This window comes from Delphinapterus leucas, chromosome 11 (genome assembly GCF_059928025.1).
Source record: "Delphinapterus leucas isolate spDelLeu-1000000601 "Yukka" chromosome 11, BTC_Dleu_Yukka2, whole genome shotgun sequence".
In the NCBI taxonomy this organism is placed as follows: Eukaryota; Metazoa; Chordata; class Mammalia; order Artiodactyla; family Monodontidae; genus Delphinapterus; species Delphinapterus leucas.
Genome location: NC_143139.1, coordinates 36073265 through 36100281, shown reverse-complemented (window position 1 = coordinate 36100281; position 27017 = coordinate 36073265). Strand labels below are relative to the sequence as shown.

The following is a 27017-nucleotide window of genomic DNA, read 5'->3' as shown; positions in this document are numbered from 1 at the left end:
TAAATAGAGCTGCAATGAACATTTTGGTACATGATTCTTTTTGAATTATGGGTTTCTCACAGTATATGCCTAGTAGTGGGATTGCTGGGTCATATGGTAGTTCTATTTTTAATTTTTTTTTTTTTTTTTTTTTTGCCCTACACGGGCCTCTCACTGCTGTGGCCTCTCCCGCTATGGAGCAAGGCTCCAGACGCGCAGGCCCAGCAGCCATGGCCCACTGGCCCAGCCGCTCCATGGCACGTGGGATCCTCCTGGACTGGGGCACGAACCCGCGTCCCCTGCACTGGTAGGCGGACTCCCAACCACTGCGCCACCATGGAAGCCCTATTTTTAGTTTTTAAAGAACGTCCATAGTGGCTGTATCAATTTACATTCCCACCAACAGTGCAAGAGTATTCCCTCTTCTCCACACCCTCTCCAGCATTTATTGTTTGTAGATTTTTTGGTGATGGCCATTCTGACAAGTGTGAGATGATATCTCATTGTAGCTTTCTTTTCGTTTTTTTGTTTTTGTTTTTTTTGCTGTATGCGGGCCTCTCACTGTTGTGGCCTTTAACATTGCGGGACACAGGCTCCGGACACACAGGCTCAGCTGCCATGGCTAATGGGCCTAGCCTCTCCGCGGCATGTGGGATCTTCCAAGACAAGGGCACGAACCCATGTCCCATGCATCAGCAGGCGGACTCTCAACCACAGCGCCACCAAGGAAGCGCCTCTCATTGTAGTTTTGATTTGCATTTCTCTAATGATTAATGATGTTGAGCATTCCTTCATGTGTCTGTTGGCAATCTGTATATCTTCTTCAGAGAAATGTCTATTTAGATCTTCTCCCCATTTTTGGATTGGGTTGTTTGTTTTTTCAATATTGAGCTGCATGAGCTGCTTGTAAATTTTGGAGATTAATCCTTTGTCAGTTGCTTCATTTACAGATAATTTCTCCCATTCTGAGGGTTGTCTTTTCATCTTGTTTATGGTTTCCATTGCTGTGCAAAAGCTTTTAAGCTTCATTAGTTCCCATTTGTTTATTTTTGTTTTTATTTCCATTCCTCTAGGAGGTGGGTCAAAAAGGATCTTGCTGTGATTTATGTCATAGAGTGTTCTGCCTATGTTTTCCTCTAAGAGTTTGATGGTGTCTGGCCTTACATTTAGGTCTTTAATCCATTTTGAGTTTATTTTTGTGTGTGGTGTTTGGGAGTGTTCTAATTTCATACTTTTACATGTAGCTGTCCAGTTTTCCCAGCACCACTTATTGAAGAGGCTATCTTTTCTCCACTGTATATTCTTGCTTCCTTTATCAAAGATAAGGTGACCCTATGTACGTGGGTTTATCTCTGGGATTTCTATCCTGTTCCATTGATCTATATTTATGTTTCAGTGCCAGTACCATACTGTCTTGATTACTGTAGCTTTCTAGAATAGTCTGAAGTCAGGGAGCTTGACTCCTCCAGCTCCATTTTTCCTTCTCAAGATTGCTTTGGCTATTCGGGGTCTTCTCTGTTTCCATACAAATTGTGAAATTTTCTGTTCTAGTTCTGTTAATAATGCCAGTGGTAGTTTGATAGGGATTGCATTAAATCTGTAGATTGCTTTGGGCAGTAGAGTCATTTTCACAACGTTGATTTTTCCGATCCAAGAACATGGTATATCTCTCCATCTATTTGTATCATATTTAATTTCTTTCATCAGTGTCTTATAATTTTAAGCATACAGGTCTTTTGTCTCTTTAGGTAGGTTTATTCTTTTGTATTTTATTCTTTTTGTTGCAATGGTCATTGAGACTGTTTTCTTAATTTATCTTTCAGATTTTTCATCATTGGTGTATAGGAATGCCAGAGATTTCTGTGCATTAATTTTGTATCCTGCTACTTTCCCAAATTCATTGATTAGCGCTAGTAGTTTTCTGGTAGCATCTTTAGGATTCTGTATGTATAGTATCATGTTATCTGCAAACAGTGACAGCTTTACTTCTTTTCCGATTTGGATTCGTTTTATTTCTTTTTCTTCTCTGATTGCTGTGGCTAAAACTTCCAAAACTATGTTGAATAAGAGTGGTGAGAGTGGGCAAACTTTTCTTGTTCCTGATCTTAGTTGGAATGCTTTCAGTTTTTCACCATTGAGGACGATGTTGGCTGTGGGTTTTTCATATATGGCCTTTATTATGTTGAGGAAAGTTCCCTCTGTGCCTACTTTCTGGAAGGTTTTTATCAGAAATTGGTGTTGAATTTTGTCGAAAGCTTTCTCTGCATCTAGTGAGAGGATCATATGGTTTTTATCCTTCATTTTGTTAATATGGTGTATCACGTTGATTGATTTGCATATATTGAAGAAGCCTTGCATTCCTTGGATAAAGCCCACTTGATCATAGTGTATGATCCTTTTAACGTGCTGTTGGATTCTATTTGCTAGTATTTTGTTGAGGATTTTTGCATCTATGTTCATCAGTGATATTGGCCTGTCGTTTTCTTTCTTTGTGACATCTTTTTCTGGTTTTGGTATCAGAGTGATGGTGGCCTCGTAGAATGAGTTTGGGAGTGTTCCTCCCTCTGCTATATTTTGGAAGAGTTTGAGAAGGATAGGTGTTAGGTCTTCTCTAAATGTTTGATAGAACTCGCCTGTGAAGCCGTCTAGTACTGGGCTTTTGTTTGTTGGAAGGTTTTTTTTCTTTTTTTCAACATGTTTATTGGAGTATAATTGCTTTACAATGGTGTGTTAGTTTCTGCTTTATAAAAAAGTGAATCAGTTATACATATACATATGTTCCCATATCTCTTCCCTCTTGTGTCTCCCTTCCTCCCACCCTCCCTATCCCACCCCAATAGGTGGTCACAAACCACCTAGGTGATCTCTGTGTGCTATGTGGCTACTTCCCACTAGCTATCAGTTTTACGTTTGGTAGTGCATATATGTCCATGCCATTCTCTCACTTTGTCACAGCTTACCCTTCCCCCTCCCCATATCCTCAAGTCTATGCTCTAGTAGGTCTGTGTCTTTATTCCCATCTTACTGCTAGGTTCTTAATGACTTTTTTTTTTCCCCTTAGTTTCCATATATATGTGTTAGCATACGGTATTTGTTTTTCTCTTTCTTACTTACTTCACTCTGTATGACAGACTCTAGGTCCATCTACCTCACCACAAATAACTCAATTTCGTTTGTTTTTATGGCTGAGTAATATTCCAATGTATATATTTGCCACATCTTCTTTATCCACTCATCCGATGATGGACACTTAGGCTGCTTCCATGTCATGGCTATTGTAAATAGAGCTTCAATGAACATTTTGGTATATGACTCTTTTTGAATTATGGTTTTCTCAGGGTATATGCCCAGTAGTGGGATTGCTGGGTCGTATGGTAGTTCTATTTGTAGTTTTTTAAGGAAACTCCATAGTGGCTGTATCAATTTACATTCCCACCAAAAGTGCAAGGGTTTTCCCTTTTCTCCACACCCTCTCCAGCATTTATTGTTTCTAGATGTTTTGATGATGGCCATTCTGACCAGTGTGAGATGATATCTCATTGTAGTTTTGATTTGCATTTCTCTAATCATTAATGATGTTGAGCATTCTTTTATGTGTTTGTTGGCAATTTGTATATCTTCTTTGGAGAAATTTCTATTTAGGTCTTCTGCCCATTTTTGGATTGGGTTGTTTGGTTTTTTTTTTTGTTATTGAGCTGCATGAGCTGCTTGTAAATCTTGGAGATTAATCCTTTGTCAGTTGCTTCATTTGCAAATATTTTCTACCATTCTGAGGGTTGTCTTTTAGTCTTGTTTATCATTTCCTTTGCTGTGCAAAAGCTTTGAAGTTTCATTAGGTCCCATTTGTTTATTTTTGTTTTTATTTCCATTTCTCTAGAAGGTGGGTCAAAAAGGATCTTGCTGTGATTTATGTCATAGAGTGTTCTGCCTATGTTTTCCTCTAAGAGTTTGATAGTTTCTGGCCTTACATTTAGGTCTTTAATCCATTTTGAGCTTCTTTTTGTGTAGGGTGTTAAGGAGTGTTCTAATTTCATACTTTTACATGTACCTGTCCAGTTTTCCCAGCACCACGTATTGAAGAGGCGGTCTTTTTCCGCTATATATTCTTGCCTCCTTTATCAAAGATAAGGTGACCATATGTACGTGGGTTTAGCTCTGGGATTTCTATCCTGTTCCATTGATCTATCTTCCTGTTTTTATGCCAGTACCATACTGTCTTGATTACTGTAGCTTTGTAGTATAGTCTGAAGTCAGGGAGCCTGATTCCTCCAGCTCCTTTGTTCATACTCAAGATTGCTTTGGCTATTCGGGGTCTTTTGTATTTCCATACAAATTGTGAAATTTTTTTGTTCTAGTACTGTTAATAATGCCAGTGGTAATTTGATAGGAATTGCATAGAATCTGTAGATTGCTTTGGGTAGTAGAGTCATTTTCACAATGTTGATTCTTCCAATCCAAGAACATGGTATATCTCTCCATCTATTTGTATCATCTTATTTTCTTTCATCATTGTCTTATAATTTTAAGCATACAGGTCTTTTGTCTCCTTAGGTAGGTTTATTCCTAGATATTTTATTCTTTTTGTTGCAATGGTAAAATGGAGTGTCTTCTTAATTTCACTTTCAGATGTTTCATCACTAGTGTATAAGAATACAAGAGATTTCTACGCATTAATTTTATATCCTGCTACTTTCCCAAATTCATTGATTAGCTCTAGTAGTTTTCTGGTAGCATCTTTAGGATTCTCTATGTATAGTATCATGTCATCTGCAAACAGTGACAGCTTTACTTTTTCTTTTCCAATTTGGATTCCTTTTATTTCTTTTTCTTCTCTGATAGCTGTGGCTAAAACTTCCAAAACTACGTTGAATAAGAGTGGTGAGAGTGGGCAAACTTTTCTTGTTCCTGATCTTAGTTGGAATGCTTTCAGTTTTTCACCATTGAGGACGATGTTGGCTGTGGGTTTTTCATATATGGCCTTTATTATGTTGAGGAAAGTTCCCTCTGTGCCTACTTTCTGGAAAGTTTTTTATCAGAAATTGGTGTTGAATTTTGTCGAAAGCTTTCTCTGCATCTAGTGAGAGGATCATATGGTTTTTATCCTTCATTTTGTTAATATGGTGTATCACGTTGATTGATTTGCATATATTGAAGAAGCCTTGCATTCCTTGGATAAACCCCACTTGATCATAGTGTATGATCCTTTTAAAGTGCTGTTGGATTCTATTTGCTAGTATTTTGTTGAGGATTTTTGTATCTATGTTCATCAGTGATATTGGCCTGTCGTTTTCTTTCTTTGTGACATCTTTTTCTGGTTTTGGTATCAGAGTGATGGTGGCCTCGTAGAATGAGTTTGCGAGTGTTCCTCCCTCTGCTATATTTTGGAAGAGTTTGAGAAGAATAGGTGTTATCTCTTCTCTAAATGTTTGACAGAATTCGTCTGTGAAGCCATCTGGTCCTGGACTTTTGTTTGTTGGAAGATTTTTAATTAGTTTCAATTTCAGTGCTTGTGATTGGTCTGTTCATATTTTCTATTTCTTCCTGGTTCAGTCTCAGAAGTTGTGCATTTCTAAGAATTTGTCCATTTCTTCCAGGTTGTCCATTTTATTGGCATAGAGTTGCTTGTAGTAATCTCTCATGATCCTTTGTACTTCTGCAGTGACAGTTGTTACTTCTCCTTTTTTATTTCTAATTCTATTGATTTGAGTCTTCCCCCCTTTTTTCTTGATAAGTCTGGCTAATGGTTTATCAATTTGTTTATCTTCTGAAAAAACAAACTTTTAGTTTTACTGATGTTTGCTATCATTTCCTTCATTTCTTTTTCATTTATTTCTGATCTGATCTTTATGCTTTCTTTCTTTCTGCCAACTTTGGGTTTTTTTTGTTCTTCTTTCTCTAATTGCTTTAGGTGTAAGTTTAGTTTGTTTATTTTAGATGTTGCTTATTTCTTAAGGTAGGATTGTATTGCTGTAAACTTCCCTCTTAGAACAGCTTTTGCTGCATCCCATAGGTTTTGGGTCATCGTCCTTTCATTTTCATTTGTTTCTCTGTATTTTTTTATATTCTCTTTTATTTCTTCAGTGATCTCTTGTTTAATAAATAGTGTGTTGTTTAGCCTCCATGTGTTTGTATTTCTTACAAATTTTTTTCCTGTAATTGATATGTAGTCTCATGGTGTTGTGGTCGGAAAAGATACTTGATATGATTTCAGTTTTCTTAAATTTACCAAGGCTTGATTTGTGATATGATCTATCCTGCAGAATGTCCCAAGAGCACTTGAGAAGAATGTGTATTCTGTTGTTTTTGGATGGAATGTCCTATAAATATCAATTAAGTCCATCTTGTTTAATGGATCATTTAAAGCTTGTGGTTCCTTCTTTATTTTAATTTTGGATGATCTGTCTACTGGTGACAGTGGGGTGTTAAAGTCCCCTACTATGATTGTGTTACTGTCAATTTCCCCTTTTATGGCTGTTAGTATTTGCCTTATGTATTGAGGTTCTCCTGTGTTGCGTGCATAAATATTTAAAATTGTTATATCTTCTTCTTGGATCGATCCCTTGATCATTATGTAGTGCCTTTCTTAGTCTCTTGTAACAGTCTTTGTTTTAAAGTCTATTTTGTCTGACATGAGAATTGCTACTCCAGCTTTCTTTTGCTTTCCATTTGCATGGAATATCTTTTTCCATCCCCTCACTTTCAGTTTGTATGTGTCCCTAGGTTTGAAATGGGTCTCTTGTAGACAGCATATATACGGGTCTTCTTTTTGCATCTATTCAGCCAATCTATGTTTTTGGATGGAGATTTTAATGCATTTACATGTAAGGTAATTATCGATATGTATGTTCCTATTACCATTTTATTAATTGTTTATTATTGTAGGTTTATTATTGTTGGTCTTTTCCTTCTCTTGTGTTTCCTGTCTAGAGAAGTTCCTTTAGCACTTGTTGTAAAGCTGGTTTTGTGGTGCTGAATTCTCTTAGCTTTTGGTTGTTTGTAAAGGTTTTAATTTCTCCATCAAATGTGAATGAGATCCTTGCTGGGTAGAGTAATCTTACTTGTAGGTTTTTCTCCTTCATCACTTTAAATATGTCCTGCCACTCCCTTCTGGCTTGCAGAGTTTCTGCTGAAAGATCAGATGTTAACCTTATAGGGATTCCCTTATGTGTTATTTGTTTTCCCTTGCTGCTTTTAATATATGTTCTTTGTATTTAATCTTTTATAGTTTGAGTAATATGTGTCTTGGCATGTTTCTCCTTAGAGTTATCCTGTATGGGACTCTCTGTGCTTCCTAGACTTGATTAACTATTTCCTTTCCCATATTAGGGAAGTTTTCAACTATAATCTCTTCAAATATTTTCTCAGTCCCTTTCTTTTTCTTTTCTTCTTCTGGGACTTTAATTCGAATGTTGGTGCATCTAATGTTGTCCCAGAGGTCTCTGAGACTGTACTCAGTTCTTTTCATTCTTTTTCCTTATTCTGCTCTGCAGTAGTTACTTCCACTATATTATCTTCCGGGTCACTTATCCGTTCTTCTGCCTCAGTTATTCTGCTGTTGATCCCTTCTTGAGAATTTTAAATTTCATTTATTGTGTTGTTAATCTTTGTTTGTTTGCTCTTTAGTCCTTCTAAGTCCTTGTTAAACGTTTCTTGTATTTTCTCCATTCTATTTCTGAGATTTTGGATCATCTTTACTATCATTATTCTGAGTTCTTTTTCAGGTAGACTGCGTATTTCCTCTTCATTTGTTAGGTCTGGTGGGTTTTTGCCTTGCTTCTTCATCTACTGTGTGTTTCTCTGTCTTCTCATTTTGTTTAACTTACTGTTTGGGGTCTCCTTTTTGCAGGCTGCAGGTTCGTAGTTCCTGTTGTTTTTGGTGTCTGTCTCCAGTGGCTAGGTTGGTTCAGTGGGTTGTGTAGGCTTCCTGGTGGAGTGGACTAATGCCTGTGTTCTGGTGGATGAGGCTGGATCTTGTCTTTGTGGTGGGTAGGTCCACGTCTGGTGGTGTGTTTTGGGGTGTCTCTGGCCTTATTATGATTTTGGGCAGCCTCTCTGCTAATGGGTGGGGTGGTGTTCCTGTCTTGCTAGTTGCTTGGCATAGAGTGTCCAGCACTGTAGCTTGCTGGTCATTAAGTGGAGCTGGGTTTTGGCAATGAGATAGAGATCTCAGAGATTTTTGCTGTTTGTTATTACATGGTCCTGGGAGGTCTCTTGTGGACCAGTGTCCTGAACGAGGCTGTCCCACCTCAGTGGCACAGCCCTGATGCCTGGCTGGAGCACCAAGACCCTGTCCTCCACACAGCTCAGAATAAAAGGGAGGACAAAAAGAAAGAAAGAAAGAAGAGAAAACAAAATAAAATAAAATAAAGTAAAATAAAATAAATGAAGTTATTAAAATAAAATATAATAATTAAAAAAAATTTTTAAGTAATTTAAAAAAACCGGACAGACAGAACCCTAGGACAAAAGGTAAAAGCAACACTATACTGAGAAAATGTCACACAGAAGCATGCATATATGCCTCACAAAAAGAGAAAAAGGGAAAAAAAAATATATATCCTTGCTCCCATAGTCCACCTCCTCAATTTTGGATGATTCATTGTCTATTCAGGTTTTCCTCAGATGCAGGTACATCAAGTTGATTGTGGAGATTTAATCCGCTGTTCCTGAGGCTGCTAGGAGAGATTTCCCTTTCTCTGGGGTTCAGCTTTAGATTTGGACCCGCCTCTGCGTGTAGGTCACCTGAGGGCATCTGTTCTTTGCTCAGACAGGACGGGGTTAAAGGAGCATCTGATTCGGGGGCTCTGGCTCACTCAGGCCGGGAGAGGGAAGGTACGGATGCTGGGCGAGCGTGCGGCGGCAGAAGCCAGCATGACATTGCACCAGCCTGAGGTGCTCTGTGCGTTCTCCTGGGGAAGTTGTCCCTGGATCACGGGACCCTGGCAGTGGCAGGCTGCACAGGCTCCCGGGAAGGGAGGTGTGGAGAGTGACCTGTGCTTGCACACAGGCTTCTTGGTGGGGGCAGCAGCAGCCTTAGTGTCTCATGCCTGTCTCTGGGGTCTGCGCTGATAGCCTCAGCTCACACCTGTCTCTGGAGCTCCTTTTGGCGGCGCTCTTAATCCCCTCTCCTCGTGCACAGCAAATCAAAGAGGCAAGAAATAGTCTCTTGTCTCTTCTGCAGCTCCAGACTTTTTCCCAGACTCCCTCCCGGCTAGCTGTGGTGCACTATCCTCCTTCAGGCTGTGTTCACACAGCCAACCCCAGTCCTCTCCCTGCAATCCAACCGAAGCCATAGCCTCAGCTCCCAGCCTCCGCCCGTCCCAGCGGGTGAGCAGACAAGCCTCTTGGGCTGGTGAGTGCCGGTCAGCACCAAACTTCTGTGTGGGAATCTCACCGCTTTGCCCTCTTCACCCGTTGCTGCGCTCTCCTCCGCGCCTCCGAAGCTTCCCCCTCCGCCACCTGCAGTCTCTGCTGGGAAGCGGCTTCTAGTGTGTGGAGACATTTCCTCCTTCACAACTCCCTCCCACTGGTGCAGGTCCCATCCCTATTCTTTTGTCTCTGTTTATTCTTTTTTCTTTTGCCCTACCCAGGTACGTGGGGACTTTCTTGCCTTTTGGGAGGTCTGAGGTCTTCTGCCAGCATTCAGTAGGTGTTCTGTAGGAGTTGTTCCACACGTAGATTTATTTCTGATATATTTGTGGAGAGGAAGGTGATCTCCACGTTTTACTCTTCTGCCATCTTGAAGCTCCTCCACACATTTCTGAATATGATTTTTAAAAACCAAAGAACATCTTTGAAGTCTCTTTTGGGCGAAAAGACTGCCCCGATGGCCCTAGCTCAGGCTTCCTGGGACTGCTGGGGAGTGGGCTGGGCTGGGCTGAGCTAGGGAGATAGCAGGACTTAGGTTTCCAGCACAGCCTTCTTGTATAACTTGAGATTTTTTAATGACATGTTGCATTTTTTTTTTCATCTCTATTGGAGTATAATTGCTTTACAATGGTGTGTTAGTTTCTGCTTTAAAACAAAGTGAATCAGTTATACATATACATATGTTCCCATATCTCTTCTCTCCTGCATCTCCCTCCCTCCCACCCTCCCTATCCCACCCCTCTATGTGGTCACAAAGCACCGAGCTGATCTCCCTGTGCTATGCGGCTGCTTCCCACTAGCTATCTACTTTACGTCTGGTAGTGTATATATGTCCATGCCACGCTCTTGCTTTGTCACAGCTTACCCTTCCCCCTTCCCATAACCTCAAGTCCATTCTCTAGTAGGTCTGTGTCTTTATTCCTGTTTTACCCCTAGGTTCTTCATGACATTTTTTTTTCTTAAATTCCATATATATGTGTTAGCATACGGTATTTGTCTTTCTCTTTCTGACTTACTTCACTCTGAATAACAGTCTCTAGGTGTATGATCCTTTTAATGTGCTGTTGGATTCTGTTTGCTAGTATTTTGTTGAGGATTTTTGCATCTGTGTTCATCAGTGATATTGGCCTGTAGTTTTCTTTGTGACATCCTTGTCTGGTTTTAGTATCAGGTGATGGTGGCCTCGTAGAATGAGTTTGCGAGTGTTCCTCCCTCTGCTATATTTTGGAAGAGTTTGAGAAGGATAGGTGTTAGCTCTTCTCTAAATGTTTGATAGAATTCGCCTGTGAAGCTATCTGGTCCTGGGTTTTTGTTTGTTGGAAGATTTTTAATCAGTTTCAATTTCAGTGCTTGTGATTGGTCTGTTCATATTTTCTGTTTCTTCCTGATCAGTCTTGGCAGGTTGTGCATTTCTAAGAATTTGTCCATTTCTTCCAGGTTGTCCATTTTATTAGCATAGAGTTGCTTGTAGTATTCTCTCATAATCTTTTGTATTTCTGCAGTGTCAGTTGTTACTTCTGCTTTTTCATTTCTAATTCTATTGATTTGAGTCTTCTCCCTTTTTTTCTTGATGAGTGTGGCTAATGGTTTATCAATTTTGTTTATATTCTCAAAGAACCGGCTTTTAGTTTTATTGTTCTTTGCTATCGTTTCCCTCATTTCTTTTTCATTTATATCTGATCTGATCTTTATGATTTCTTTCCTTCTGCTAACTTTGGGGTTTTTTTGTTCTTCTTTCTCTAATTGCTTTACGTGCGAGGTTAGGTTGTTTATTCGAGATGTTTCCTGTTTCTTAAGGTAGGATTGTATTGCTATAAACTTCCCTCTTAGAACTGCTTTTGCCACATCCCATAGGTTTTGGGTCATCCTGTCTCCATTGTCATTTGTTTCTAGGTATTTTTTTAATTTCCTCTTTGATTCCTTCAGTGATCACTTCGTTATTAAGTAGTGTATTGTTTAGCCTCCATGTGTTTGTATTTTTTACAGATCTTTTCCTATAATTGATATCTAGTCTTACAGCGTTGTGGTCAGTAAAGATACTTGATACAATTTCAACTTTCTTAAATTTACCAAGGCTTGATATGCCACCCAAGATATGAGTTATCCTGGAGAATGTTCCATGAGCACTTGAGAAAAATGTTTATTCTGTTGTTTTTGGATGGAATGTCCTATAAATATCAATTAAGTCCATCTTGTTTAATGGATCATTTAAAGCTTGTGTTTCCTCATTTTCATTTTGGATGATCTGTCCATTGGTGAAAGTGGGGTGTTAAAGTACCCACAGTAAAACTATGAATGTGTTACTCTTGATTTCCCCTTTTATGGCTGTTAGTATTTGCCTTATGTATTGAGGTGCTCCTATGTTGGGTGCATAAATATTTACAATTGTTATATCTTCTTCTTGGATCGATCCCTTGATCATTATGTGGTGTCCTTCTTTGTCTCTTCTAATAGTCTTTAAAGTCTATTTTGTCTGATATGAGAATTGCTACTCCAGCTTTCTTTTGGTTTCCATTTGCATGGAATATCTTTTTCCATCCCCTTACTTTCAGTCTGTATGTGTCTCTAGGTCTGAAGTGGGTCTCTTGTAGGCAGCATATATATGGGTCTTGTTTTTGCATGCATTCAGCCAATCTGTATCTTTTGGTGGGAGCATTTAGTCCATTTACATTTAAGGTAATTATCGACATGTATGTTCCTATTCCCATTTTCTTAATTGTTTTGGGTTCGTTATTGTAGGTCTTTTCCTTCTCTTGTGTTTCTTGCCTAGAGAAGTTCCTTCAGCATTTGTTGTAAAGCTGGTTTGGTGGTGCTGAACTCTCTCAGCTTTTGCTTGTCTGTAAAGGTTTTAATTTCTCCATCAAATCTGAGATCCTTGCTGGGTAGATTAATCTTGGTTGCAGGTTTTTCTCCTTCATCACTTTAAATATGTCCTGCCACTCCCTTCTGGCTTGCAGTGTTTCTCCTGAAAGATCAGCTATTAACCTTATGGGGATTCCCTTGTGTGTTATTTGTTGTTTTTCCCTTGCTGCTTTCAATATGTTTTCTATTTAATTTTTGACAGTTTGATTAATATGTGTCTTGGCATATTTCTCCTTGGATTTATCCTGTATGGGGCTCTCTGTGCTTCCTGGACTTGATTAACTATTTTCTTTCCCATATTAGGGAAGTTTTCAACTATAATCTCTTCAAATATTTTCTCAGTCCCTTTCTTTTTCTCTTCTTCTTCTGGAATCCCTATAATTCGAATGTTGGTGCATTTAACCTTGTCCCAGAGGTCTCTGAGACTGTCCTCAGTTCTTTTCATTCTTTTTCCTTTATTCTGCTCTGCAGTAATTATTTCCACTATTTTATCTTCCAGGTCACTTATCCGTTCTTCTGCCTCAGTTATTCTATTGATCCCATCTAGAGTACTTTTAATTTCATTTATTGTGTTGTTCATCGTTGCTTGTTTCATCTTTAGTTCTTCTAGGTCCTTGTTGTTTCTTGCATTTTGTCTATTTCCATGATTTTGGATCATCTTTACTATCATTATTCTGAATTCTTTTTCAGGTAGACTGCCTATTTCCTCTTCATTTGTTGGCTCTGGTGGGTTTTTATCTTGCTCCTTCATCTACTATGTGGTTTTGTCTTCTCATTTTGCTTATCTTACTGTGTTTGGGGTCTCCTTTTTGCAGGCTGCAGGTTCATAGTTCCCATTGTTTTTGGTGTCTGTCCCCACATTTCTTTTTTAATCATGTACTTTCATCATTTTTTAAAACGTTTCTAAAAATTTCCTTGCTACAAAATCATGTTGGCAGTGAGATCTGTGTAAGTAAACAACTGGCACTGTACCTGGTGGGGTCAGATAAATACCAGTTATTTAAGATTTCATCATTTCCCCAAAATGAGAAGGGGGTACTTTGCTAAAGAAGTTCTAGTTGCTCCTTTGCTGGAGTTAAAATGCTTGAAGGGAAGAATAACATCATCGGTACCCGTACCAAGGACATCATTTAAGAATTAGAGAAAATGCTTCTTCCTATTGGTCCAGTTATGGACTATTTTTGACTTAGTTTTACTGCAAGCTTAATGAGATTTAAGCTGGTCAAAAAAGGAAAAGAAATCAAAGGATGGAATGAGTTAATATATGGATTTTATGTTGTCCAGGATAAAAAAAAAAAAAAGGTTGTGTTTTGTAATGAGATTTTCCTTTATATTCTTCTTCATAATTTCCCCTTTCTGTACCCAAGGCCATGGCAGATCCAAACAGAGCCTTTCTGAGCCTTATTAGAGACATGTCCTCTCTGGGAGTCATTGCCCCATGTCAGGTGACATGCCCCATGTGTAGAATGCAGAGGCATCTTTATGCAATTAGTGGGAAGCACCTCTCTCTACTAGTGGATGCATCCCGACACTGGCACACCTGGTCTCTAGGCTTGGTGCCCTGTACAGGCCTCAATCCCAACAACTGTCTGCAGCAGCCCTGGCTGAAACCCCACCCCCAATTTTTCCCAGAAAAAACATGTTTTAAAGTAAGTGCAGGTTATGAAAAATACAATTTTAGATATAATCCACATAAAAATGCACATCTGTTATCTGATACATAATTGGTAAATAAATATACATCTGCTCTCTTTCTTAAAAACATTGTGACAATTGCATAGAGTAGATCACAGTATTGTTTTTAATAATGAATTTATTAAATTGCTCATAATTATAAAAGATTAAAGTGCACAGAAATTTGCAAAATATTACAAACTTTACATCTTATGCCACAGTGTATGAAAAGCATCATGAATATTTCAGTTTTACTTAAGTTGTTCATACATTTTAACTTTTTAAACATCTTAAAATATAATATGGACACAAGAAAATGGTACAAGAAGTGTTTCAACAACAGAGCGTATTCTGACCCCCTATTGTGAATTAATGTTTTCTGAAATTCAAGATGCATATGCAATTATAAGGGAAAGCTTTTGGTGATAAACAGTTTGCAAAATGGTCTTGTTTAGTTTTCAAACAAAAATGAAAGCTTTCCCTTCCTATTGACATAACTAAAGTATCTGAGGGATATTTAAAGAAAAATCTCCTGAGTATTTTGGTCTAATGATTTGTTAAAATTCACAGGCATCACAAAAGGATACAAAGTAAAATTTCTCTAGTGGTTAACACCAGGCAGGTCTAGGCCCAGATTTCCCCTTCATAGGTCCCCTGCCACACCCATCCATTTTTCCAAGGTGGTGCCTCTGCTCACATTTACAGATGTAGCCCACGAGTGCCTGCAGACACAGCCCCACATTTTCTTCACTACCCACTAGTCAGCACTAGACTTACATGAACACTGTCAGTGTCACAGGTTAACCTGGGTCCCCACTACAACCTGGCCGTTTGGGGAATATTGGCAGTGTCATACATCACATTCGCTGCCTTAAAAGGGTAGAGGTTTTTTTCCCTCCTGTCCACAGAAGCAAATTTTAAACTGTGAAGACGATTTATGAAAGATGGTTTATGAAAACATAAATGAACGATTCAAGTTCTATTTTATATACAAGGAGATAAGGCAAAAACATTTCCTTTTCTGTGACTCCATAAGGAGTGAGTAATTGCCATATCCAACACTAGGAGATACTCCTACACTTCAGAGAAGAGAAGAGGTAATTGAGAGGAATCGGCACCACTTCCAGGAGCAGTGTCCCGGGTGAGCAGGGAAAGGGATGAGAACACTTCCCCACTCGGAAGAAATTCATTTCTTTCTCCCAGTGTGGCCAGATCTCACATGGCCTGTTGTGAGCACTCTCTGACCACACCATTAACATTATCAAGAAAGCTAGTGAAATGGTCCGGATCCACTGGGACAATTCAAAAGTCCAGAATACTGTTTTGATGAATCCTACAGAAATACTGTTTTGTTTTTAACATTCATGGCAGGCATTTAGAATTGTGACCTGGAGTGAAGCTACTCTATTATAACAAGCCTGTAAATCTGCTCACTAAATAGTGTTTCCTTTTCCTTTGCTGCTGGGACTCTGAGTGTCTTGGCTCCTGTGGCACCTGGGCATTTAGCAGCATCCCAGTGGGTGGCGGCCCATCTAGCAAGAATCCAGTGCCAGACACCCTCTCCTGCACTCAGCCCTGCCTTGTCACCAGTCACAGGTGAGAGGTACGGGCCCTGTGTCTTTTCCAGAGCCTACAAGAGGGCCTGGCACCCGAAAAACAGTAAAGCACAGTAGAGACTGTGAAGCTGAATAAATTAAGGTCAAGATGTGCACGGTGGGGCAGAAGTTCAGCAGGAAGTTACCTTCATCTGACGGCAGAGTTTGTGACCAAACTAATTTGTTTTCTGACCCTTAATTGCCTGACTGGCTTGAGGAGAGGCTGGAATTCAAATCAAATCCCGTCTCTTTTCTTTTTTGGGAATAATCTAGGTATTATCCTGTCTCTCCCTCTCCCTCCCTAAAAAATGCTCCCCAGGTGCAAACAAGTTACTGGGCTGGGAGTAAGAGAAGGGAGGATGCGCTGAGCTACCTTCTCTGTGGCAGATGCTTTGGTAGACTAATCACTTGGACGTGCAGAACCCCTCGCAGGAACACGGTGTGGTCACACTGAGGGCACTTGCTGTTCTCTTGACATGCGCAGCACTGGCCTGTCACAATGGCCATGAGACAATCACAAGGTTGCTTGTAATACTGTACTTCCTGGGATCTCATGGATAAAGGGCAACTGGTGGGAACCTGATGCGCTCATCTTTTCCAAACCATTATGTTGATAAATGTGTAACTTTAATCACTTGATTTCATTTTTTTTCAAGAAATGACATATCTTCAGAAGAGGTAAATTAATTATCCTGATCAATACGAGTCACAATTCTGTTTCAATCTGTAAGTTTCCCTGCTTTTGCCATCTTATTCCCTTGAGATTTGCAGTCAACATTGATTAGGCACAGAACATTCTAGGAGTGCTCCTGGAAGATGAAAGGTGTCACTGTGAATTAGCACAAATATGCTCAGACCCTTGCTATCTTCATTGCAATCCATTAAGAGTATTTCTCTGAGCTGGAAAGAAAGGCCAAGATGAAGACTGAAACTATTTCCTCATTACCTGAGATTTCTTTTTCTGTAGGAATGTGATAATGCACCTAAATATTGTGAAGTCTTGGGTCTATCTGCCACTTAATACAGCATTCAAACTGAATTCTGCATTAGATATTTTTAATACACAACTGCTAGCATGTCTAATCTTTAATGATGGTATTTGTAAGGGAAAGATAACTCTGGAACAGATCTGGCAAAAAGTGAAGACATGAAACAGTGCCTAAAAATAAAAGATCATGTGCTTGAGAACAGAAGGAATGAAAATAATCAAATGGAGGGAAAAAATCCACTCTACTTTGGTAGGGGTTGTTTTTAAGCACACAAAGACACCTCTTCTGTGTTACTAAAATTCCAATTTATCAAAAAAGGTGACATTTTTGGTTTTCCTGGTGATTAGTTTTATGCCCTTCTTGATCTCAATTTTACATTTTCCAGTTCCTACATCGCTAGCTGAAACTGAAAAATAATCTGCATGAAAATGGTCATATAGTTAAGACTCATATTTGCCGAAGTGATTTAACTTATTCTCATTAGTGATTCATAATATATTTTGATAAAGCTAAATTCTTTAAAGTGCTTCTCAGAACATAAAGCTCTTAATCTGATTTTGGTCGTATATTGTTATCTACTACTGCTATCATCCTCTCAGCTATGACTCCCATATTTTTGGTCATGTCTTTGAGGTGATTCTCATGAAGAAGCTTCTGGGTTAGGTATTTTTCTCTCCTGATCTTGCTCTTCGTGCTTTTCGATACGTCTGGAATTGCATATGAAATGAAAAATTTCACAGAATAGATGATATGCTAAGGGAGAGAAGAAAAATGTCAATCACAGAGAGAAGTAGGGGAACACAGAGTTTCTTCCATTTATTTTTGCTAGTCATTATAGCAGTATATCAGGACAAGGTGGTGGGCATTCATCATGTATACCCAATCTCTCCCACCACAGCATGGCTCTGCCAAGGTGCTATATTTTTTTACTTTATACATTTCAAGAATACTATTTGACATGTAGAACAGAATACATCTAATATCTAGAACACTCACCATGACACTGACGATGCTATGATATTTTTATGTGTGTTTCTTTCCTATCTTGTTCCCAGGCCTCTTCCCCAAAGGTAAACACTAAACTATCTGTGTGAGTATATGTATATAATTTTCTTTTACTTTGAATAGTTTAACAAGGTATGTATATATCCCCAAATAGTATCTTGTTTAGTTTTGCTTGCTTTAAGCTTTATAAAAACAGTATGATACTGTCAGTATGGTACAGTCTTTTGAAAATTGCTTTTTTCCATTCAAAATTAGTTTCTAAGACTCATCAATGTTATTGTGCATAACTGTAATCCATTTTCACTTCTATATAATATTCCATTTTGCAAACACACTGTAATTTATTTGTTCCCCTATCAAAAGGAATTGGGTTTGTGTCTAGTTTTTGGATTAGAAACAATGATGTTGGGAACATTCTTGCACTTGGATTCTGGAGAATACCTGTGAGTTTCTCAAAAGCGTGCACCTAGGGGTGGAACTGCTGAGACCCTCTGTTACATGAATCTTCAATTTTACAAGAGCGTACCAAACTATACCAGCTGACACTCCCACCAGCAGTGTGTGATGATTTCAGTTGCTCTACATCCTTGTCTGCACTTGTTACCATCGCTTTTTTTTTTTTTAAACCAACATGGTGATTATGAAATGGACTTTCACTTTGGTCTTACTTTGCATTTCCCTGATGACTAATGAGCTTGAAAACCTTTTTATTTATTCACTGTTCAAAAATCCCTAACCTAGCAAGAAGATAGAGATAACAGAATAAACATAATTAAAAACAAATAAATTACACATAGTGTTAAAAAGTGATAAGAGCTATGGGGAAAAAGGTGACATGAGCTAAGTGAAGCAGAGTAACAGTTATCATGAGTGTTATGGTGGGAGGTAAAATTTATATAGATTTTATATGGATCAGTCTGGACATGCCTCATTGAGCAAAGATTTTAAGGAGGTGAGGAAATTAGCCATGCAGACATCAGGAAGAAAGACATTCTAGGCAAAGGGAACAGCCAACACAGTCCATCTGGTAGAAACCTGAAGGGTGCATTCCAGGAAGGCTGTTGTGAAGTGACCTCAGGAAGGTAACAGAGCATGGCTAGATTGTGTTTGGCCTTGTATGTCATTGTAAGGACTTTGGCTTTTACTCAGAGTGAGATGGGAAGACAACAGGGAGTCCAGTTAGGAGACTGTTGCCCTAATTTGGGCAAGAAATGATGGTGGCTCTAACTTGGGTGGCAGCAGCAGAGCTGGTAAGAAGTGGTCAGATTTGTGATATATTTTCAAAGGAAAACTCAACAGGACTGGATGTGGAATAAGTGGGGGGAGAGAAAACAAGGGGGACTCCAAGAATTCTGGCCCAAGCAACTGTTGAGATGGAACTGCCATAATTGAGAGGGGGTAAAACTGTGGACAGAACAGATTTAGTGCATGGTAGGGAGAAGAACATTGCAAGTGGACTTAAGAAAATATGGGAATTTAGGGCAGTAGATTTGAGGTATCTGTTTGTTAGATATCCAAGCAGAAAGGTCAAGTATGCAGTTGGATTGATGGGCTGAGTTCAGAAGAGGTTTTCTGGGGATATCCATTAGTGAGTCACTGGCATACAAATAACACTTAAAGTGTCCGGACTGCATGAGATCACCAACGCTGTGGGTAGAGAGAAAACACAACCAAGGAATGAGCCATGGATCATTAAGAAGAGAAGGAAGGGACAGGCAGAAAGTTAAGACAGGACTGCATAGAGAGGTAGGAAGAAAGGCAAAATATGTGTTTCCCTGGGAGCCAAGTGAGGAAGACTTTCAAGGAAGAGTGATTAGCTGTGTCAAATGTTTCTTGTAAGTCAGGTAGTGTGACAGTGGAGAATATTTTGAGCTGAGAGAGATATTGGTGAGTTCAAGTGATAGAATTACATAGTAAAGAGGCAAAAGTTGGTGTAGGAAAGAGGTTTGTTTTTTTTTCCCATCCATTTCTGAGGTAGGTAATATTTACAGATATGAAGATTTTCTATGTTACACCACCCTTGCATTTCTGGGATAAAGCGAATGTGGTATGATGTCATCTTTTGAAAATAGATTGCTAGATTCAGTCTGCACATCTTAAAAAGACCTTTGCCTCTATGCATTGAGTAAGACTGACATAATTTCCCCTTCCCTTTCTAATCTTGTCTGATTTTAGGAACTAAAAGGGGTTGGAGAGTATTTCCTTATCTCTGGAGGAGTGTGTATAATATTGAAATGATCTGTTCTAGAAAGTTTGGTATCACTCTCCTAGAAAGCCATATGGCTTGGTGTTTTCAGTGGGGACAGATTTTTCAATTACTCAAAGTTTTGCTATAATTTGAGGTTTATAGTTACCTTCTTTAGCATTTTAAAGATATTAGACTCTTCTCTTCTGGCTTTCAGATTGATGTTAAAAAGTCTACTCTCAAGACACAGACTGGCTGAATAATACAAAAACAGGACCCATATATATGCTGTCTACAAGAGACCTACTTCAGACCTAGGGACACATACAGACTGAAAGTGAGAAAATGGAAAAAAATATTCCATGCAAATGGAAATCAAAAGAAAGCTGGAGTAGCAATACTCATATCAGATAAAACAGACTTTAAATAAAGAATGTTACAAGAGACAAGGAAGGATACTACATAATGATCAAGGGATCAAATCAAGAAGAAGATGTAACAATTGTAAATATATATGCACCCAACAGAGGAGCACCTCAATACATAAGGCAAATGCTAACAGCTATAAAAGAGGAAATCGACAGTAACACAATAATGGTGGGGGACGTTAACACCTTAATGGCACCAATGGACAGATCATCCAGACAGAAAATTAATAAGGAAACAGAAGCTTTAAATGACACAACAGACCAGATAGATTTAATTGATATTTATAGGACATTCCACCTGAAAACAGCAGATTACACTTTCTTCTCAAATGGACACGGAACATTCTCCAGGATAGATCACATCTTGGGTCACAAATCAAGCCTCGGTAAATTTAAGAAAATTGAAATCATACCAAGCATTTTTTCCAACCACAATTCTATGAGATTAGATATAAATTACAGGGAAAAAAACGTAAAAAATACAAACACATGGAGGCTAAACAATACACTACTAAATAACCAAAACTGAAGAAATCAAAGAGGAAATCAAAAAATACCTAGAGACAAATGACAACGAAAACATGACAATCCAAAATGTATGGGATGCAGCAAAATCAGTTCTAAGAGGGAAATTTATAGCAATAAATGCTACCTCAAGAAACAAGAAAACTCTCAAATAAACAAACTAACCTTACACCTAAAGGAACTAGAGAAAGAAAGACAAAACCCAAAGTTAGTAGAAGGAAAGAAATCATAAAGATCAGAGCAGAAATAAATGAAATAGAAACAAAAAACCAATGGCAAATTTCAATAAAACTAAAAGCTGGTTCTTTGAGAAGATAAACAAAAGTGATAAACCTTTAGCCAGACTCATCAAGAGGGAGAGTACTCAAATCAATAAAATTAGAAATGAAAAAGGAGACGTTACAATGGACACCGGAGAAATACACAGCATCACAAGAGACTACTACAAGCAACTCTGTGCCAATCAAACGGAAAACCTGGAAGAAATGGACAAATTCTTAGAAAGGTATAATCTTTTAAGAGTGAACCAGAAAGAAATAGAAAATATGAACAGACCAATCACAAGTAATGAAATTGAAACTGTGATTAAAAATCTTCCAACAGAAGTCCAAGACCAGATGGCTTCACAGGTGAATTCTATCAAACATTTAGAGAAGATCTAACAACCATCCTTCTCAAAAAATTTCAGAGGAAGGAACATGCGCAAACTCATTCTATGAGACCACCATCACCCTGATACCAAAACCAGACAAAGATACTACAAAAAAAGAAAATTACAGACCAATATCACTGATGAATACAGATGCAAAAATTCTCAACAAAACACTAGCAAACAGAATCCAACAACACATTAAAAGGATCATACACCATGATCAAGTGGGATTTATCCCAGGGATGCAAGGATTCTTCAATATAGGCAAATCAATCAATGTGATACACCATATTAACAAATTAAAGAATAAAAACCATATGATCATCTCTATAGATGCAGAAAAAGCTTTTGACAAAATTCAACACTGATTTATGATAAAAACTCTCCAGAAAGTGGGCATAGAGGGAACTTACCTCAACATAATAAAGGCCATATATGACAAACCCACAGCAAACATCATTCTCAATGGTGAAAACCTGAAAGCACGTCCTCTAAGATCAGGAACAAGACAGGGATGTCCACTCTTGCCACCATTATTCAACACAGTTTTGGAAGTCCTAGCCATGGTAATCAGAGAAGAAAAATAAAAGGAATACAACTTGGAAAAGAAGGAGTAAAACTGTCACTGTTTGCAGATGACATGATACTATACATAGAAAACCTTAAAGATGCCACCGGAAAACTACTAGAACTAATCAATGAATTTGGTAAGGTTGCAGGATACAAAATTAATGCACAGAAATCTCTTGCATTCCTATACACTAACAATGAAAGATCAGGAAGAGAAATTAAGGAAACAATCCCATTAACCACTGAAACAAAAAGAATAAAATACCTAGGAATAAACCTACCTAAGGAGGTAAAAGACCTGCACTCAGGAAATTATAAGACCCTGATGAAAGAAATCAAAGATGACACAGACGGAGAGATATACCATGTTCTTGGACTGGAAGAATCAATATTGTGAAAATGACTGTACCACCCAAAGCAATCTACAGATTCAATGCAATCCCTATCAAATTACCAATGGCAATTTTTCAGAACTAGAACAAAAAATCTTAAAATTTGTAGAGAGGCACAAAATACCCCAGAGAGCCATAACAATCTTGAGAAAGAAAACGGAGCTGGAGGAATCAGGCTCCCTGACTTCAGACTATACTACAAAGCTACAGTAATCAAGACAATATGGTACTGGCAGAAAAACAGCAACACTGATCAATGGAACAGGATAGAAAGCCCAGAGATAAACGTACGAACCTATGGCCAACTAATCTATGATAAAGGAGGCAAGGATATACAATGGAGAAAAGGCAGTCTTGGTGCTGGGAAAACTGGACATCTACATGGAAAAAATGAAATTAGAACACTCCCTAACACCATACATAAAAATAAACTCAAAATGGATTAAAGACCTAAATGTAAGACCGGACACCATAAAACTCTTAGAGGAAAACATAGGAAGAACACTCTTTGACATAAATCACAGCAAGATCTTTTATGACCCACCTCCTAGAGTAATGGAAATAAAAACAAAAATAAACACATGGGACCTAATGAAACTTAAAAGCTTTTGCACAGCAAAGGAAACTACAAACAAGACGAAAAGACAACCCTCAGAATGGGAGAAAATATTTGCAAATGAATCAATGGACAAAGGATTAATGTCCAAGATATATAAACAGCACATGCAGCTCAATATCAAAAACAAACAACCTAATCAAAATTTGGGCGGAAGATCTAAACAGAAATTTCTCCAGAGAAGACATGCAGATGGCCAAGAGGCACATGAAAAGCTGCTCAACATCAGTAATTATTAGAGAAATGCAAATCAAAACTACAGTGAGGTATCACCTCACACTGGTTAGAATGGGCATCATCAGAAAATCTACAAACAACAAATGCTGGAGAGGGTGTGGAGAAAAGGGAATCGTCTTGCACTGTTGGTGGCAAAGTTAACTGATAGAGCCACATGGAGAACAGTATGGAGACTCCTTAAAAAACTAAAAATAGAACTACCATATGACCCAGCAATTCCACTACTGGGCATATACCCAGAGAAAGCCATAATTCAAAAAGATACATGCACCCCAATATTCATTGCAGCACTATTTACAATAGCCAGGTCATGGAAGCAACCTAAATGTCCATTGAAAGATGAATGGATAAAGAAGATGTGGCGCATATATGCAATGGAATATTACTCAGCCATAAAAAGGAATGAAATTGGGCCAGTTGCAGAGACATGGATGGACCTAGAGAATGTCATAGAGAGTGAAGTCAGAAAGAGTAAAACAAATATCGTATATTAACGCATATATGTGGAATCTAGAAAAATGGTACAGATGAACCAGTTTGCAAGGCAGAAATAGAGACACAGATGTAGAGAACAAACATATGGACACCAAGGGGGTAAGCGGGGTGGGGGGGTGCGATGAACTAGGAGATTGGGATTTACATATATACAGTAATATGTATGAAATAGATAACTAATAAGAACCTGCTGTATAGCACAGGGAACTGTACTTCACTTTGCTGTACAGGAGAAACTAACACAAGATTGTGAAACAACTATACAACAATTAAAAACAAACGTCTAGGGCTTCCCTGGTGGCGCAGTGGTTGAGAGTCCGCCTGCTGATGCAGCAGACACAGGTTCATGCCCTGGTCCAGGAAGATCCCACATGCCGCGAAACAGCTGTGCCCGTGAGCCATGGCCGCTGAGCCTGCGTGTCCAGAGTTCTCCGCAACGGGAGAGGCCACAACAGTGAGAGGCCTCCATACCACAAAAAAAAAACCCAAAAAACACAAACGTCTACTCTCATTCTAATCTTAATTTTCTTTGTCATCTGTCTTCTTTCTCAGGTTACTTTTAAGATCTTATATTCAGTGTGCTTCATTTTCCTTACAGTGCATGTAAATACTGACTTCTTTGTTATCTATTCTGCTTGATATTTGTTTTGCTTTCTTCTTTGTGAACAGATGTCTGTCACTTATGCTGCAAAAATTTTATCCACTGACTCTTCAGATTTGCATCTCCTCAGTTATCCATTTTTTTCTTCTATGATTTTTTGGGAAAGTTAGTCCTTCTCATTCTGTCTTCCATATCTAACCTCTTGTTAAAAAAATTTTTCCATTTTCTTCTCTCTTTGTGATGTGCTAGTGGTATTTTTTTTTCAGATTTGTCTCCCAGTTCACTAATTCTCTCTTCAGATTTGACTAAACTTCTGTTTTATCCAGATGTTAATGTCTTCATTTCAACAACTATTTTTATTTCAAAAAGTTCTTTTTAATTATTTTTCAAAATTGCCTTATAATTTTTTTACAGTTACTTATTGTTTGTTCATTTTTGGCTCTGTCATTTATTTGTTTAAATATTCTCATATATGGTTAATTTATATTCCTTATCTGATAATTCAAACTCTTAAAAGTTATTGATGGTCCAAATCAGGTTTTTAGTTTTTAATTTTTTTTGGCTAAAGCTCATTCTTGGTTTTTCGTTCTTTTTTTAAAATTTCCCCTTTGCCATTGTTGATCTTTGATAGTTAGCTCATATTTGCTTATCTCAATCTGGGAAAAAACTGGGGTCTAAATTAAGGATACTTTTATTCAGAGAAGATATGCATTTCCCTCTGCTTGGAGACATGTTTAGCCTTTTGTGGGGTCCCTGGCTGAATCCAAGAGTCTCAAGTTCAACTCTTCTACTGCACTGCTGACCCAAGGCTTGGTCTCCTTGGGCTTTTAGGTGGAGATACTAATAACAGCACTTGTTCTCAGAGCAGTTCTGAACTTCAGAGGTGCTCACTGCTCTATTTCAGGCAATCATGGTGTTTTCCTCTTTGTATATTCTCTTTCCTTCTTTCTAGTAAGCGTAAAACTGCAAAGGAAATTATATTTTTAACTGATTCTAAATGTTTTGTAGTGAGATGGCCCCTCACAGCATCTAGTCAACCATGATATCAAAAGCAGAAATCAAACCACTTTGGCAACTACATATTTGAATATAAACTAGTGGCTCTTGCCGATATATCAGATACTGTACTTCAGGAATCCAGTTATGATGGTGAACTAATGATGAACTATTTTCTTCTGTTAATTTTTGGTAACTACTTAAAAAAATACTAGAAAAATTATCAAAGCCAGGTAGCCTGTCCCACTTTTTTCTTGCTAACAGATTTTGATTCTACTCAGAGCAAACCAAACACCTCCTGTCTCAGCCTACTTAGCTGCTATGAGGAACCATGTGCTGTAGTTCTAGCCAATGAGATGTAGGTGACAGTCTGCTCTGGGGGCTTCTGGCAAAGCATTTTCTTTCCTAACAAATAGGAAAAGATTTGGCTAGCATCACCCTTCTCCTTCCTCCTGCCTAGAACATAAATGTGTTATCTGGAGTTGCAGTAGTCATATTACAACCACAGAGTGACATGCAATGAGAGAAAACCTAGAGAATCAGATACAGTCCTTACATCAGTGAGCTGGTGTTGATTCAGGAGCACCCAGCTACTCCTAGTGAAATTTGTTATGTAAGAAAAATCAACCCCTATTTGTTGAAGCCACTATCGATGGGCTTTCTGTTTCTTGCAGCTAAATATAATCCTAACTGACCACACCAATGAAGTAACTTTCAAATCTTTGGAATTAAGTAGCAGTTATTCACTTGGTGTAAGAAGTAAAGTTGGTTAGATCAATTTCAAATTTATAGCTGCCTTAGTCATTTTTCATAGCTGGTAAATTTCAGGGATGTAAAAAACTATTGTAAGAAGGATACTGTGAAAATGCAATTAAAATAATACAAATAAAAATATTATAGCAATAACAGTTTCTCCAGGGAAAATATGATATCTTATTTGTCTTGAATAAGCCCCTTCATAGCCTAATAGCCAGTGCCCCAAATAAAAGGTCCAGTGCCCCAAATAAAAAGGCCTTCAATTAATACTGAACTGAAAGGAATTGAATTCCCCTAGCACACAACATGCCTTTAACTTTTAAAGGAGTTAACCAACTTTATTTATTAAAAAAAAATAAATTTATTTATTTATTTACTTTTGGCTGCGTGCAGGCTTTCTCTAGTTGTGATGAGTGGGGGCCACTCTTCGCTGCAGTGCACGGGCTTCTCATTGGGGTGGCTTCTCCCGTTACAGAGCATGGGCTCTAGACACACGGGCTTCAGTAGTTGTGGCTCGCGGGCTCCAGAGTGCAGGCTCAGTAGTTGTGGCGCACGGGCTTAGCTGCTCCGCGGCATGTGGGATCTTCCCAGACCAGGGATCGAACCCGTGTCCCCTGCATTGGCAGGTGGATTCTTAACCACTGTACCACCAGGGAAGCCCAACCAACTTCATTTAATTACTGTTCTCAGGTCAAATTTTATTAATAAATGTTATAAAATAATTATTAGCAAGAGATAACATATTGTACATTTTAAGTCAGAAGAGGCAACACAAAGCCTGCAAATACACTGCTTCATAAACTATTTCAGAGTATACTTTTCCTACCTCCATGACAATGATAAAAGCCAGCTTAGCTGCAATCACATGCCAATAATAGATGTTGTGTTTATACTCTTGTGGGTGTCCAGGAGGGTACCGGAAATCACGATACCTGGAAATGAGATGGAGACATTTCAGGAGATAATTCTTTTTGATCAAATGCTGTAAACAAGGGCCCATTAAAAAAGGTCATACTTCATGCAACATTCTTTGAAATTGGACATCATATAAATTTTCTCTAAGAGTGTTTGTTTGTTTTTTGGCCACGCCA

The 27017-nt window shown here is 38.4% G+C and overlaps 1 protein-coding gene across 7 annotated transcripts in view; it reads right to left on the bottom strand.

The window, feature by feature from the left end:
- Positions 1-13988: 13988 nt before the first annotated feature.
- Positions 13989-27017, bottom strand: part of ANO6 (anoctamin 6) — a 214594-nt gene continuing 201565 nt past the window's right edge. For all 7 annotated transcript variants that reach the window (XM_089920570.1, XM_089920569.1, XM_022572395.3 and 4 more), the window contains 2 exons: positions 26753-26858; positions 13989-17221 (listed from right to left, as the gene is read on the bottom strand). In XM_089920570.1, coding sequence (XP_089776696.1) covers positions 17015-17221; positions 26753-26858 — 313 coding nt within the window. In that variant the 3' untranslated portion in view covers positions 13989-17014. The remainder of the gene's footprint in view (positions 17222-26752; positions 26859-27017) is intronic.